Here is a 17,876-nt window from a genome sequence, read left to right as displayed (position 1 = left end):
GAAAATAATCAGTTAATTGATCAATATTATTTATAATTATATTAATTGAATAAAAATGCACTTTAAAATGGTGTTTCGTCGCTTTTTATTAATTAGAGACCCAAATAAAACAAATATTTGTGTTTTTCAAATAAATTTTCGTTTGTCTTTTTTATAGTAAATGAATTTGTCTATTTCTAAGTAAAATTGAAAGTGTCTGTAGAAGTAATTTTTTAAAATATCCTTTTTCGTGATAAAAATTTAATACTTATTATTATAATCTAGATGTGTTAATCCTTTAGTATACTTGTATATTGGGCCACAAGTATATATAATATTATATATACTTGTTGGGCCACAAGTATATATAATATATACTTGTGGCCCAAAACTCCTTGACTTCTTCCAATGCGGCCCAAAGAAACTAAAAGGTTGGACACCCCTGGTCTAGAGTCCATTCGTATCGTTCGTTCGATAAGCCAGTAAAAACCACAGACTTCTCTAAATGTATTTTTAATATCACAGTTACATTCCGAATCGCTAGCCACGATATAAGGACTACAATTAAAAATAAAATTATAAAAACTTACTTGGTGAAATAAAATGTGTGGTAGATGTACCGGTACATGCCTAGTACAAAATATTTTTCAATTGTATGAATATACTTTTAAAGAAAATTATAATTATATATAGCTTTGTAAGGAAACATAAAAATTTGTACATAAAAATAACAAAATATTCTTTACTTTTTAAATCGTAAAACAATTCACTTAGTCAAATAGCTCCCTATCAGTGGCTAATGGGTGGAATCAGAGACGGTTGCAGGGCGTGCATACACGCGGACTGCCAAATTCCCAGGGTGCCGATACCGGTCAATATCAAATGCCTCTTTTGTCGCATTAGTAGTATATCTCGAAGGACGCGACACGGTTGTTGTAGATTTTAAACGTTTCTCACCATAGCTGTAAAAATCTAAATACGTTAAACTTAATAGATTGTCCGTCGTTTGTTTTCTAACTAATTCGTTTTAGGACCAGGTGTCTACGGAAATTTCCAAAATTTACAACTTTTCGGTCACTCTCGTTGAACTGGAAAATTTTTTCTCTTTATTACATCTAATATTTCGAAGAAATCAATCCCCATTGTACTCGGCTAGAGATTGGTTCGGTTAAGCTTCTGTTTAAGTAAGTATTAAGTAAAATTCCGGCTCTTTCAGCGAGGTTTTACTTATGTCCCTAATTCCCTAATCTCTTAATTATTTAACTACTTGTTAAGTAGAAATAAGTCGAAACCGGTTACTTTGTACTCGAATATTTGTAGTCTTGGGAAAGAAGTGGAAAGACAAATTTATATGACAACGGATACATAAATCGTAAATTTAAGAAAAATAAATTCTAGAGCTTTTTCTGTACCTCGTGCGTCTCTCTCATCCATTAAATTTAGTTGTAAATGATGCTACCAAGTAAAAGTTAATTATGGACTTTAACCATGAATTTTTTAAAACTCCTGTCAACTATACAGAACTATCATAAAAACATACCAGTAAATTACTATCGGTTGTGTTAAGTTATAAATCTACTTGTGATTCACATAATGGGGCAAGGGCGGCCAAATATCTAGCAGGCAAGCAGCTAACAGTCCAGAACCGGTCCTGGATAGAATCAAAAATATTTCCAAATTTCTTCTCTAATTTTGCATTTCGAAACGAAAAAAATTTATCCTCGTACTTTATTATACACAGCTGTTTATTTTGAACCTATTTAGTTAAAGCCTTTAATTATCTTTGGCTATCGAATTTTTACAATGCTACACAAAACCATTTAAATATACATATTAGGGTTTCTCAAATGGGATCCGGGAATTCCGGTTGTTTTTTTAACCCGGAAAATATCCCTGGAAATTCTTCTCATCCCGGGAAATCCCGCAAATTTCTTAAATTAAAAATTCACTTTTTTCTTATTTTGTGTTAAAGTTGAGGAAATTTTGCAAATAGAAAGTATAATTAACTCATAAACGGTCAGAATACATTTCTATTCATTAATTTTAAACCTACTTATTAGTTTTTTAAATCTTTGCTCGTTATGGCATATCACAAATAATCAATAATCAATATGTGGCTTATTTGTAACAGGACTCTGAAAATTCATTTGTAAGAACCTGTAGTATCTGGAATAATTGTGCTTATGCTATCTGACTTTTTAACCATGCCCAGTAGCTTCAATAATTGCGTAACGCCAGGTTATGCAAATTGGACAAGAATACAAACGAGTATGAAGTCCGCAAGTATGAAGTTTTTCTTCATAAACCTGATTATTAAAGACAAACGAACTGCCGAATTATTGGGCTTGATGTTTCTATTAAAGCAAGACAAATAAAGGATACCAGAGAACAAAAGAAATCCTACAATCTTGAAAATGAATTATAAATCCTCCAGGCTACAGGCAAAAAAACACACAACATGTGTTTAATGCATTTAAGAGAAGACATAATTCCACTGACATCAATTTAATCGAAAAGGGCATTATCGGTAGCAGGACTTTTCATTACTAAAATAAAAATCAGATTGAGTGATCCGCGTATTGACCATCTTTGCTTTTTAAAATCTTATAAAAATTTACAATAATATTTTGTATTATGCTTTATTTAAAAAATAAACATTACCTTTTAATTAAGTTAGAAGTTTGATCTAAGTTCATTAAATTCTCAAGTCAATTCAAAGCATTTTTTTTTTGTTGTATGCAGTTCCCAGCAAACTTTGATAAATTTTTTCTATTTGTGAAAATTTCTACGTAATTCAAAGGTAATTTTTAATATATATCTTAGACAGCATTATTAATATGATTTTGGAGGTTGCAGAACGTATTAAATTTCTTTAAAAAACGAAAATTAATTATATCATTTGATTTCAAGATATTTTGTATACCGGTATCTTAAAAATAATTAATTCTATCCCGGGAAACAGTTCACTTTTATCCCGGAACAAGCAAAAGACCGGGAAATGAGAAACCCTAATATATACCCTATATATAACAAGAAATCCAACTAATTGAGATCGAAAGAAACAAATAATCAGCTTCACTCTAGAAACACCATACACACCAAAAGAGCCCCAACATGGCGATTGCCGCGATGCATCACGGTATTGTGTCTTGACCTCACGTTTATAGACTTTGTAGGAGGCGACAGAGCCTATCGCTTCCTTCGCCTCTTATTATGCCTAACGCTCCCCAAGGGGCAATATCACCTACTTTGAGAAGCACTGGTTTAGCCGAATAGAAATGAAATAGGCTGTAATACTTTTTGACAAAAATAGAACTTTCATTTATTATATACAAAAATATAGTAATATTTAAGAATATCTGAATTTGAATTTTAAAAAATCGTAAATAGTAGACTATTTCTACAATCGATCCTCTAAAGTTTATGCAAGTTGTAGCAATCATATTATTTCTCTATATGACGTCATGTCACTCTTAATTATTTTTTCACGAGATCTAAAATACGTGACAAAATTCAAAGAAATTCAAAATTCAAGAGAAATTTGAATTTAATAACTCACCCATTAAACAATATTGAAAAAAAAAAAAATGCTTTGGTTAGTTTTATGACATTTAACATCCATACATATCAGTTTGAACCAACTGAGAGAATTTGATACAAGCTTTTAATTTAAGTGCCTTTATATTTTGGTTATACAGTACTTTTATCACATACAACACCCCTTTTTTGCCAAAGAAACGGTTCGACAAACCATCCTCAAAAACGTTGAATTGCATTCTCTAGTTAGAGTATAAAGTTTTAACGGAATTTCGAACACAACAAAATTAAATATGAATAAAAGAACAAAATAAAGGAAACGCCACATACACACACACACAAAAAAACCAAAATAAATAATAATAAATGATGAAACATAAAATATAAATAGAAATACAATAAATATATAAAAATTTACAAGTAAACAATGAAAAGCCAAAAATGAAAAAATTTTACAGAAAACTTATTTCAAAACTTCTCTGCTCCAGAAAAATCAAACATGTGTTTTAATGTGTTTTAATTAATACAAAAACCAAATTACTTGTCTAAAGATTTGCAGTATTCGCTTTCATTTTCACTGTACCAGTTTATAAACTACATTCGCTTTTTATAAATCATTAATTTCCATTTTATGCATAGTATTGTACCAAACACATATTATAGTTTGCAGTGTCTGTACAATGGAAATGAAAGCTAATAATTAAAAATATAAAGACACTTAAATTAAAAGCTTGTACCAAAATGTCTTAGTTGGTTCTAATCGATAAGTATGAATGTTAAATGTCATAAAGCTAACAAAATCATTTGAAATAATTCTAAAGTATGTAACATTTAAAATCAAATAGATTTATAAATGAATTGATTACGTATTCTATTGACCAGTTTACTCATATCATCTCATACCTATTCCTATCATTTGAATATGTCAAATAATTTCAATTGATATTTTTATTAGAGATATCAAATGTGTATAATTTGATCTATATAAAGCGATTTTATGTTTTTTTATTAAAATTGTTAGCTACTTTACATTACCAAACAGAAAATTTAGTATATTAACTTTCTGTATGATAAATGTATTTAAGATTAAAAGAATAACTAGGTTAATTCTGTTATATTAATAAGTAAACATTGTTTATATGAATTTATATTTTGACGCTTATGAATTAAATAAATTTGACTGTAAGAAATAAAATTTGATGTATACTTTTAAAATTTATTATTAATTTTTACAAAACATTAATTAATAATTAAAGATAATTTTTTTTTAAAACGCGAAATAGAAACCGTATTCGTGAGTGCTCCAGATCGCGTGACAAATTATAAAAGGCGACATGACGTTATTTTCAGAGAGCGTATGATTGGCTAAAATTCAAATATCTGCGGGGAGATGTCGTTTTCGATTCGTTTCGGTTCTATCGTTTATTGTTATCACCGCAAATTTCAATTTGTTAAATATTTTCAATAAATCTATTAAACCATATTTATGAAAGAAACAATTAATAAGATAAGTACTGTACATTTTTCGATAATAAAAATGCTTAGTTTAATATTTGATTCTATTTCATATATTTAAAAGACTTTACCATCACGTATTATTGCAATAATACAGAATACATTCAGAATCGCACCAATCGAATTTACTCATTTTTATTTTTTTTATGCAACACAAAAATGGAATATTTTAATAAATGTTTACACAAAATTAAATGCAAAGAAAGTCAGACGAACAACAATTAAATTAGAATTAAATGAAAACCTATATAAAATTTAAATAAATTGAGTGAATTGCACTTTACGATCGTGAAATACAGTCGCAATCTAAATTAGTACATTCGATTTTATTGTTTTCTAAAGATGGGCTCTTTTGATAGAGAATGATTATCACATAAAAGAATATAAAATAACATTATAAGTACCAGTAAATACATAACCTATGGATTATTTTTTTTTTCATTTTATCAATCAGGAGTAACACATTACGCTTTTAGGTTTGCAATTTCGTACAATGCGATTGTTTACTAAATTATTCTCGTGTTCATACAAATAAATAAATTTATTTTCAAAAGAAAAATTATTAAGTAAATTTAACTCTTAACTAAAATTTCAATCTAATTTTCTCGCCATATTCTAAGCCACAGCTCTTAAGGTATATCTACATTAGAAACGTTTCTCAAGCTTAAATTTGCGGAAGAAAAAACTCTTGTTTTTCAAACCTTCTATACGCTATATATTTTTAAAGATATTATATTTTAGACATAAATTTAAATTATTATATTGCACATTCATTTGTTACGCTTTCAGAATCCAAGTATAATAAATGAAAGCTCATTTTTTATTTATTTAAATTATTTGGTTTCATTCCAACTTTTGAATGAGATAAACTTCAAAATTTGATGCCGGTAGAAAAAATCGCAAACACGAAATCGAATTTTGAATTTTTAACATTTCAATTTTAAATGATTAAAAATAACAGAATCAAGTTTAAAAAAATCTTAAAACAGTAGAACAAAAAGCGCTATAAATTTATATATTTTTTTTACACAATGCACATATATAACCGAAACAGTAACGCCTTCCACTTAACGAGGAAATCATTTAATAAAAATTAAATATAAAATTTAAATTAAATAAGAAAGAAAAAAAAATTTTTTTTCCTAAATAATCGATTAACTTTTAACGAGAATAACAAATATTGGCCCAATGCCCAATGAAGTAATTTGGCGAATTTTAGGCTAAATATGAATAATGAAAGTTTGCGGAATAGCGGCTAGCGCCGTCGATAGTTAAGAGTTCAAAAGCATTGCGAGTTATAAATGCGAGTTTTCGAATAAGAGAGGAATCGTTTTTTTTTAAAAAAAACATTAAGATTGAACTGTTTAATCAATCAGTAGACGGCTTGTATAGCCGCGGATATGATCGCCTATGTCAAATATAAATCATACCGAAGAGCAGCAGTCTGAAAACAGACGTAGGAGACATTCAGAGAACAACTATTTGACTAAACGACAGAAAAGTGATTCGATAATGAATGATACAAAGAGAACAAACTTAAATGTAAATAGTCCTAATGGCATGAATAAAAGTGCTTCTTTAACGAATAGTAAACCAGGATCAGCAAAGAAACTTGTAATCAGGAATTTTGGTGAGGAAATGACCTCTACTGTATTAAGCCTAAAATTAGTCCTAAGAGTCATTATATTTCCAGTATTAAAAAATTACGTTTTATCGTCATTTTATTAAGAATTTCTTAAAAGTCTTAAACGTTTTCCAACCTTTATTTGTCTCGGATTATATATCGATGTTTTCACTTTTACTTAACTATTTGTCCCGAGTGAAAAACTTAATGTCTATTTAGTTTAGTGGATTTTTTTTTTAAGTGCCATCTAAGTAATATGACTAAGATAAATGCTTAAATGATAGATTAAAACTGATCAAAATTTTTATATAAGTTTTTAAGATAATGTTGGATTTCTTTTTTTTTTTTTTCTATAAATTACATAATTTTAAGATCTTTTGATTTGGTATATTGTAACTTATATAAACACTAAGCTTCTGTTGTTGCATTATTATAATAAAGTGCATTTACCTTTGTTGATTTGTTTTCTTAACAGATGATGATAAGAAAAACAAATCGTGTATTATTGCACCTTAATTATTTTTGAAAATTATTAATCATTTGTAAATTGGAATTGTTTCTGATTTTTCATGTAATCGTACCGTTTCGTATCAATTAAAATTAATTTGACATTTTTTTTCGGTCTTTCGTTAGATAAAAAATATATATGTTGTATCTGTACTCGATAGGAAATTCGGATGCTAAAATGATTGAAATTTTTATTATTAAAAATAATACTGATCTTTTTATCTAAAAGTTCTATACCAAAAATAGAATCTTTTTATAACTTACCTGCTATTTAAATTAACATACCTTTTGATGCTTTAGCATGATTATATCTAAATACCTATTTACTATTCCTTTACAAAATTGCATTGAATTAATTATAGAATATCAAAATTAATTATTACTTATTTTAAATTGGTTTGTTGATTTAAGTTTTGGTAGAAAACTCAGAAGTGCCAAGTTGCACTGAGTTGAAAGTTAGAATGAACAAGAACAAAAACTGTAACTGAACATATAAATTGCCAACGTATTTAATAATGAACTCGAACAGTAGGATATGTAAAAGTATGTTATACAATCATAATTGATATATATCATGCAAATCATAAAATTAGCATAGAATAATAAGTAAACAAGTCTCAAAATATTTTTGGCTTTCAAAAAGCTGAGAATAGAAACTAAATTTGGTCTTTGGCCCAATATACTAGACAAACTTTCATTTTCTTTGAAATTCTGTATAGTTTCTCTACTAAGAACTCTGTACTTTGTCAGGATGCACAAAGCACCATTACAATATTAGCAAATTAATTGAATCTTCACACTTTATTTTAAATAATTATGTTTACAAAGTAAAAGTGATTTTAATAATATAAAGGGTCTGTTTTTAACATTCTAATAGCTTATTTGTTTTGAAAATCATAATAGAAATCATCAAAATCAATTTTTACTTCCTAAAAATTATTCAAAATAACAATATTTTAAAAATTTAAACTTCTCAAATAAATCTGACATCAAAATAAAATAAACTGATTTAAAAATCAAAACAATGATTTAGTAAAGTTTTGTTTTTAAAAGAATTTTAATCATATCAGTGAAGAAAATATATATTGATTAAAATATTAAAATATCCTAATATTTTATCTCTCAGAAGTAAAATGATAATTCTGTTATAGACAATCTCCATATGGGCAAAAATTTCAAGTACTGTATTTTCTGGCATATAAGATGACTTTTTAACCCAGGAAAATCTTTTCAAAAGTCAGGGGTCATCTTATACGTCAGGTGTTGTCATATATGGCAAGTATAACCCAAACACTATATTTTAACTGTAAAAGTCAGAGATCGTCTTATACACCAGAAAGTATGGTAAGCCAAAGAGTAATCCTTATTGAGATGTGATTCCTGAAACTTGTTCTTATACTTGTAAATACTATTCAAAATTGATGAAATAAATTTTGAGTAGTGGCAAAAAAATCAGAATAGTATCTTTAAATAAGTTTGTTAATGTTAAATGATGTATTTAGTGGTTTTGTTTATAAGAAGTAACTGAATATAACTTCTAAACAAACTGTACTTACTATCATAAATCAACTTGCTCCAAGAAAATCTTTAACATGCAGCTTAATTTTACTACCAACTAACATTTTCGGACAGCTTCACTGACTTTAAATCAAATCTAAGATGATTTGATTTAAAGATAAGTGTTCTAGAAGCTTTCTGTTAAGAAAAAGAACTTTCATCTCAAATGAAGATTTTTGTCTTTCCGTTAAATTAAGAACGAACCTGAAGAAGGTCAGTGAAGCAGTCCGAAAACATTAGTTGATAGCAAAATTAAGCTGCATGTTAAAGGTTTTCTTGGAGCAAGTTGAAGTAACTGAAAATGATATTTATATAGCATAAGGTATATTTCAAGTATGAGAATACTGATTATAGATTTAATGATATATATTTGATAGAAATAAACAATGACTGAAGCAGTACTGACTTAATATTGTATAATAGATTGTGTCTCCAAGAGCAAAAAATAAACCAAGAATTAACATACATTCTGTTGTGAGATATGATATCTTTTTTTGGTTGTCTTGTCTAACTGAAAAAAATGAAAGGAAAACTTTGGAACAAAATATCTTGCCAAGTGTTGTTCCTGAATGTGTATCTTTTTCTGTTCATAAAGAAATGATCTACAATTTTAGCAGAGTGCTGACTACTGACTACTTCTGATAAAGATATATATATATTTTATTTTTGTTAAAATTTTTATTTTATTTTTTTTATATTGGCCAAGACAAGTCAGATATCAAATTTTCAATATCCAGGAAACTCTGCAGAACTGTGGAAGAAAGGGATTTAATACAGACAACTTTTTAAAATCTTAACCTTTATTTTTAAATATAAAATCTTATCACAGTTTAAATTTGTTTAAAGAAATAATTTTAAAATGTTTTTTCAAAATGGCAATTTTTTTATATTATCAATTTAACAATTTTATCAAAAATTAAATGTGTTTGTGGAATTCTTGAAAATATATGCAGTTTGGAAACAGCAGTTTGTTTATCACTGGTCTAAATCATCTTAAAGACTAGATATGTTAATAATTCTTGTAAACAGTGATAAACATATAGAAAAAGTCAATGTTTATTTGAAATCTTTTTATGATACTGCCTGTATCAAGGATGGTGAGCCTCAGTATGTGATATAGAAAAATTTGCATGGCAATTATACAATTTTTGTTTTTTACTGATTAATATTTAGAATAATAATTATTAATCATAGATAAATAGAATACCATAATTATTAAGGATGGGGTGATTATCAAGTTAATCAATTAACAATGAATGATTAATTGGGATTATATAATTAACCATTAACTAATCGTTGTCAAGTATTTTTCTTAAATATTTTATAAAATTTTAAATTTTTAAAATTTTATAAAATATTTAAGAAAAATACTTGACAACGATTAGTTAATGGTTAATTATATAATCCCAATTAATCATTCATTGTTAATTGATTAACTTGATAATCACCCCATCCTTAATAATTATGGTATTCTATTTATCTATGATTAATAATTATTATTCTAAATATTAATCAGTAAANTATTTTATTATTTATTTACAGTTTAAAGTTGTGTGAAAATATTGAAAAATAATACTACTAAAAATGGGTTACTACTAAAAATTTTAGTAGTCAAAGATTCAATTTGTTTACAAAGAAGAGAAATACTTTCATTGTTTGTTGTTTTTGTTCTTTGTCATCATTGGTTAGTAAGAAACACCAGAATTCCTATTGATTTATTCATTATACTAGCAGATGCACAGCATGATTGCACCGCTGTAATATAGAAAGGACCTAGTATCATTTTATATTCAAATAATAAAGGAAATCACATTCTCTTTTGCTTAGCATTCTGTCTGCATTATATTCTAGCAGGCCTGCTTGCTTATGCTAATGAGAACTGTATGATTGGCTATATAATTGAATTAAAACTGATGCAACTGGCATATAAATAACAATTAGGTTCATTGATTAAAAGGATTCTTAATTAAATTAATTCTTGATTACTATGTACCCTGTCTTTTCTCCCTTAGTCTCTTGCAACAGAGAAAACTTGCCAGAGATAATGTTTCATTATCTTTTTTAATGTAGAATAAGGATTGTATACTTTCTTGCCAATTCTATACTGATGCCATTCTAAACAAACAGGCATGATGATTTTACTATTTTTGGTGCTCATGTTTTTTCATTATTAATTGATAAATTAATTTATTGATGTCACAATTATTTCCAAACATCAGATATTCTTTCAAGTGCAGTTTAGTTTGCCAATGATTTCATATTGTTTTGTTATGTAATAACAATCTACTTGTTTAAAAATGAAAATATTTTTCAAAAATAGGCAGATGCACTGAAAATTAATCAGTCAGATATGATAATTGGCTATGACTGTGATTGAAGCTTATTCCTTAAAAATATATATTTTAAAAATTTATTAGTATTGTAATAGAATATTTTCAGTTTGAATAAAAATTTCAGACTGAAAGCATAGATACAAAAAGTTACTGGCTTCAATAAAATTGGATGTGTTACTATAATTATCTTAACTTTATTAGTAATGATAATTCATCATTTTTTTTTGATGCTTATTACTTTTTAAATTAAAAATAATTAAATTGTTTTTCCAATGGAATGGTTATTTACCATTTATTCTGATTATTGCAGAATTGTCATTTAATGATTGATTGATTGATAGAGTAGCCAATTAGTACAATTAACGATTACCAAACAATCGTACATCTCTAACAATTATTGTAGTATTCTAACTTTTCAATATGAAATGCTCCAAAATTAGTTCATCAAAGTCATTCCAGTCAAATAAATGGCATTAAAAATACATATGATTTCAATTTAGGCATATATTAATTACAGTTTTATATTATTAATATATTTTTATAAGTAATAATTAAAATAATTTAGTTAAATTATAATTTTTTGATGTATTGTAAAATTATTTATATTAATATGTTGTTATTGAAGTGTTTAAATAAAGTTATGTTTTTGAAAATTAGAATTAAATCATTTTATTTTTGTTTAGATTAAATGTTATTTATTACTATTCTTGGAGAAACTTTCTTGGAGCAATGCATCCATAAGATTTCTCTTAGTATAAAGTGAAGGTTAATAATATAATAATATTTTAAAAGTGTGCCTTTTACAGTCATTTTCTTCATCAGCAAGTTATATGATTAGTATCCATTAGACTCAAACAAAAGTATTTTACAATAAAAAGAATTGTTTATTCCAACATTACCAGAATAAACTTTATAAATCTGGCAAATATTTTTTTTGCTTATTCATTATCAAGTGCAAATTAGATAGGATAAAATAGCCAACATTTGAAAAGTGTTTGCAGAGCAATCACCTTTATTAGGTGAAAATACATTTGTATTTTATTTAGATAAAATACAAATTATTTTAAGAAGTCTGAATTAATTTTTGAATTTAAGTTTTTAATTTCTCATATTAAGCATATAATTTTGTGTTTATATATTTAAAAAACAAAATTATTTGTGTTTAATGTTAAAAAATAATTGCAAAATATGACCTACTTGTACCTATAACTGGTGCATACAGAGTTTAATCTTCCAAAACGAATGTTTTCTTAACCCCTTCTGGGTTCTTCTTCAGGTAAATCAGCTGGATCGAACACAAAGACAAAAAATTTGAACAAATCTGAATGCTGTTGAGTTTGAATTGTTTGCATATTCCGCCACCTGACAGGTTTAAAGAGCTCAAACTTAACAATCAATGTCCAAACGCAAGAGAATGTCAAAATACATAACATACGTGAGAGTGAGATAAATAATTAATAATGATCTCACTAGAGCATAATTAATTGTTACCACACTGCACATTGACCACCTGAAATGGTTAGAGGAGATGGAAATTTTTAAGGCGTATGACTCATCCTCATGCATTAATACAAGAGACAAGATTGGCCTTTCCATGGCATGACAGAACTTACTGCATAAGGAGTGATAGTATTATACTATTTATTATGTGTATAAAGAAAAATTACTGGGGAACATGTGAGATCATTATTAATTATTTATCTCACTCTCATGTATGTTTTGTATTTTGACATAACTTTCTTTTGTGTTTGGACATGATCATTAAGTTCGAGCTCTTTTAAACCCGTCACTTGACCGAATATGAAAACAAACCGAACAATTCAAACTCAACAGCGTTTGGATTTGTTCAAATTTTTCGTCTTCATGTTCAATCCAGCTGATTTACCTTAAGAGCCCAGAAGGGGTTAAGAAAACATTTGTTTTGGAAGATTAAACTCTGTACGCACCGGTTATAGGTTCAAGTAGGTCATATTTTGCTATATACAACTCGGAGTGTGGTTGCTGTTTTATAAAAAATAATTCTGATAAATTTATTTGGAGAAACTGAGAGCCATTTTCTAACTACTGTAGAGGTCTACAAAAGTTAGCTATCTGGTCCTGTATAGTCTGTGCTATCATATAACTTTACAAATACAATTAGAATAGATTGTATAATTATAGAATAAAATTCAAAATATTTTTGAAAGTTTTATTTTATAACAAAAATTTAAACTAATATTGATGCTTTTAAGAAAGATGCTAGTGTTTTTATATCAAATTAAAAATTGGAATACTGTACTAACAGAAGGAAAAGATTCTTTTTCTTTTAGGTATTTAAAAAAGACTTCTTTACGCAGTTATCAATAGTTATTATACTGTGTATTACAGCTACATTAAACGTGTATCTAATTCTAGTGGTTAGTTTCAAGATAATTTCAAATATTAAACAAATTTGTTGAGAAGCAACTATTATTTAATAAAAAAAATTCTACCATATTTTTAAAATGGCTTCCTATAAATGTTGGTAGTGATGATCCTCCCTTTAGCATTGGAGTCGTATCACCATCATCATTTATAGGAAGCCATTTATAATCCACTGTCTATTCTTTGGGTTTTCCATGATTCATATTTTTAAATAAATATGTTCAAAATCTTATGTATATATGATATGAACTTTCAGTTACACTTGATTATGTATTAATATACACTTTTTCTTTATTTAACTGTTTCTAGAATTTAAATGAATCAATCTTTTATATTGATTACATTGTTTTTTAATCTCTGATCATAGATTTGCTTCTCTTCAGTCATTCTGATGTTTTAATTGGATATAATGCTTCAACAAGCTTTGAATAGTTTTTTTTTATCAAGAAAGTTTTAAATGTATAGCTCTACTGTAAAGAATAGTGAACAGTTTGTTAAAGAACTAGGATTACACATAAATGATATGATGTCAACGTATGGTTTGATAAATTACATCTATCTGTAATAACTGAATTGGAGCAGTTGTGTTTCAAGAGGGGAGCTACACTCATTAGAAAAGTTTGATAACTTCCTGTTCACAGATTTATTGAAATTACTAGTAATCATATTTCCAATTTAAGAAGTTTTACTTACAAAATATAAGTGTTCCAATGGACTTTTCTTGATCTGGTACTGTAGCAGAAACTGTAGCCTGTAAGCTTGAAATAGCTATCCTTTAAAGCTGATATATGTTTGCATAAATGCTTTGTAAATGATATTCTGATTGTGTAGAAAGAACAGGATCACTCATCCTTCTTTACAAAAAAAGGAGCTGAGAAAATTAACTCAAGAGGAGAAGGAAAGGATGTCCCTACTGCTCTTATATGAAAGAAATGTGTGCAAAATGGAGAGAAAACAGCAAAGTTTTCTTGAAAAACATCAACCAGACAATTTTATAAACCTGCTGAATGACAATGATGTCTCTCTTCAGAAACTGGTAAAAGCAAAAATTTTATTAGATAGGTTTTTAGTAGTGATGTAACGAATATTCGGTTACTATTTGGTATTCGGCCTATTTTTCACTATTCGGCCGAATACCGAATATTTAATCACTATTCGGCTGAATACCGAATACCTAAAAACAGGAGTAATAAATAACAAAACACAGTAAATTAATCGTTTTGGTATTTAGATTTAATGTTATCAAGTTAGTGTTGTTTGTTTATATTTATTTATAACTTGTAACATGCACAAAATAAAAAAGAAAATAATATTAGTCACATGTATTCACAATTTATAATTACAAAGATCAGCACACGTACANGCGAACCCCCAAAAGTATACATCGGTGAAACAAAAAGAAAATTAGAAACAAGACTAAAAGAACACATCGCAGACCTGAAGTATAACAGAATCAACTCAGTTTTTTACGAACACTGCACGACCCACAACTGCAAAATAGATAAAAAGGATGCAACAATAGTACACAAAGAAAAAAATTGGTACAAAAGGAAATTCAAAGAAAGCTACGAAATTACCATAGACAAAAATAATATTAACAAGAACCTTAGCATCGACATCCATAAAAACTGGCTTCAATTATTAAAATAAAATAGAATGTTTATACAGTCGCAGGCGAGGCTGTGTGCAACACTCGGAGAAGGGTAATGTTACAAATTACGAGGCATGCGGGGGAGTCCGTCAAGTCGGGAAAAAAGAGGGGAGGGGAAGGGAGCGGGAAGTACGGACACACAAGTCACAACTATCGACGTAACAGACTGAAGAGGGGCGAAAGCCCGAAACGCGTTTCTGTAAGAAGTAAATGTAGGTGATGGAATTATTTGCCAAGTGTCTTGTTCGATTATGTTATCAACTGAATTTCATATTTATTTTCACATTTTCACTTCGCGGTCCTTCTCTGTTCTTTTTCCGTTATTTACATGTGTAGGTCATTTCATTGTTATCCACATTTGATATCATCATTTATCACATACTTCCATGACATTCTTGTCTGTCCACTACAACTGCCAAGAATTAACGCGATTGGCGAAGCATAGTGACAGTGAGCCAATAGAGAGCAGGATCCTTGCCATAATGCGGTTTGTGTGCCAATTACGTGCGTTAATCAAGCCGAATAGTTTGGCCGAATATTTGGCTATTCGGCCTGAGGCCGAATATACTATTTGTTACAACACTAGTTTTTAGTTACAGAGCTAGTAAATCTCAGAAATCACAAAAAGACAGAAAAGAGATAGAACCCCAGATACCTGCCATTTTTGAGATTCACTTTCCAAACAATAACATCTCACTTCCTCCTTACCTTCCTCATCACCTTCCACATCTCTCTTCATAGGTTATTAACTCTCCAAAGTTACAGGTAAAATGAGAATAAATTTTCATTTATTTCATCTATTTATTTGTTTAGGATTTTTTATGATTTATTCATGCTAGGCTTGTAAGCTTCTTGTTACATCAGTGTTAAGTTTGAGTTCAAATGTTTTTATAAGTGTATTTTTGCGGTCTGGAACAGATTAATCTAATATATATTATTCTTTATGGAAAAAATTTGTTTGGTACCTGAACAGATGATACTGTATGAAAACAATACTGTAACTAGTTTGTATGAACATCTTCTGAAACCTGATTCATTACTATAAAGTCACACTAATTGCCTTATAATATTGGGCTATATTCTGGTAATAATAATTATCAGAATGTGGCTCAATATTATATGGCAGTTGGTGTGGCTTTATAGTTTGTATGAAATAAAAATGCAAGCAAATATTTATTAAACTTTTTATTAAAAAAGTTAATTATAAAATGAAATAATTTTATAATTTTTATAACAACTTTTTTATAAATAACAATAAACACTAAATTTTCTAGTACTGTTAATTCTTTTACTTCTATGTCCTTACTCTTTTAAATTTCTGTGTATATCCTGTCTACTTGGACCTTGTTTATTAATAGGATTTATTATCCTGGTGTAGTTTTTAATTAACAAACAGAGATCTGTGAAAATAAAAATATTTTGCTTAATAACTTAATTGCAAAACAAAGGAATAAAAATTAATAAAAAATAATGAAAATTAAATCTTTTACAAGTTTTTAAGTGAGATGAACATTATATTGTTATAATTTATGCAGTAATTATCATTAGACTGTGAAAATGGTAATGAAGTAAAAAATTATGGATATCAATGAATCAAACTTACGGATTATGTGCATGGTAAAAGAGAAGTTTCTTTGCATCTAGCAATGTCTGAAATTTTATCGAACTCATTTTCAGTGCACATGTGGAATCAGTTATATTAATGTGTTCAGATAACACAATGGAACAAAAAAATGTTGTGGTTTCATACAGGAAGTCTATACATCCATGAAAGTAGAGGCCAAATCTAGCTTGTCACTGCACTTTGTTTGACAAATCAAGTCCTATGTATTTTATCTGCAAATTTAGGATTTTTAATACATAAAAGCTACTGTAGTTAGTGAGGTGGAGTTTTTCAATCGTGAAATACAGATGCTTCTCGACTTACAATGTTTCAACATGTGATATTTTGCACATACAATGCAAGTGAAATAGAAGTGTGAGAAAACAGATTTTAAATTCAAGCTGCTCTACTGATGCATTAATGATCTTTCTTAACACTTTCTTTTATATATACTGTACCATCTTATATCTTCTTGTGTTTTACAGTATATCCATTATGTTTGCGAAACACCATGCTGTGTCTCAATGAGAAGTTTAAGATATATCTTAAGCGTGGCAGTTATGGCAATTGCTTGTGAGTTTGGGCTGTTGCAATCAATGATAGCCCAAATTCACGTTACATACTGTATAACCTTGCTTATAGCTTTTGTTTTTTTTTTTTTTTTTACTTGCAATATTTTTTGGAAAGTCACCACATCATAAGTCAAGGAAAGACTGTATTATATTTTTATAAAAAATTGATTGCCAAATCTGAAAATAAAAATGAAACAGTTTGAAGCAAATATTGTGATTAAAACACTCATTTTCAGATGGAAAACTCAATTTAATTTTAATCACCATTTTTACAATTTTATTCCTTATGTTAAAGAAATAAACCAGTCTCTACATAATCATAAAAAACTTGTTACTTTCAGCAATTAGTGATTTTGATGATATGTAATTTTACATTACAAACTAATTTTGTTATATTGATAAAATTTTGTGTATTGGATATCATTGGATAGAAGTTTTTCTTAAAATTTATTTTTCAGTGTTTACTAAAATTAAGTAATTCAGACAAAAAATTTGTTCAAATCTGTTTCAAATACTAAATTTGAAATAGATTTAAATAAATTTACACTATTATTAAAACTTGTGTTCTAAATTTGATAGTGGGCAACACTCGGAG

The 17,876-nt window shown here is 27.8% G+C and overlaps 1 protein-coding gene across 2 annotated transcripts in view; it reads left to right on the top strand.

Moving 5' to 3' along the window:
- Positions 1 to 6,272: 6,272 nt before the first annotated feature.
- Positions 6,273 to 17,876, top strand: part of LOC111635985 (cullin-4A-like) — a 66,047-nt gene continuing 54,443 nt past the window's right edge. For both annotated transcript variants that reach the window (XM_023381136.1, XM_023381135.1), the window contains exon 1: positions 6,273 to 6,661. In XM_023381136.1, the coding sequence (XP_023236904.1) occupies positions 6,442 to 6,661 (220 nt within the window). In that variant the 5' untranslated portion in view covers positions 6,273 to 6,441. The remainder of the gene's footprint in view (positions 6,662 to 17,876) is intronic.

The sequence above is a fragment of the Centruroides sculpturatus genome, unplaced genomic scaffold, assembly GCF_000671375.1.
Source record: "Centruroides sculpturatus isolate CEXI.00-Female unplaced genomic scaffold, Cexi_2.0 scaffold959, whole genome shotgun sequence".
In the NCBI taxonomy this organism is placed as follows: domain Eukaryota; kingdom Metazoa; phylum Arthropoda; class Arachnida; order Scorpiones; family Buthidae; genus Centruroides; species Centruroides sculpturatus.
Note: the sequence above shows the minus strand (reverse complement) of the source record. Positions and strands in the feature narration are given on the sequence as shown.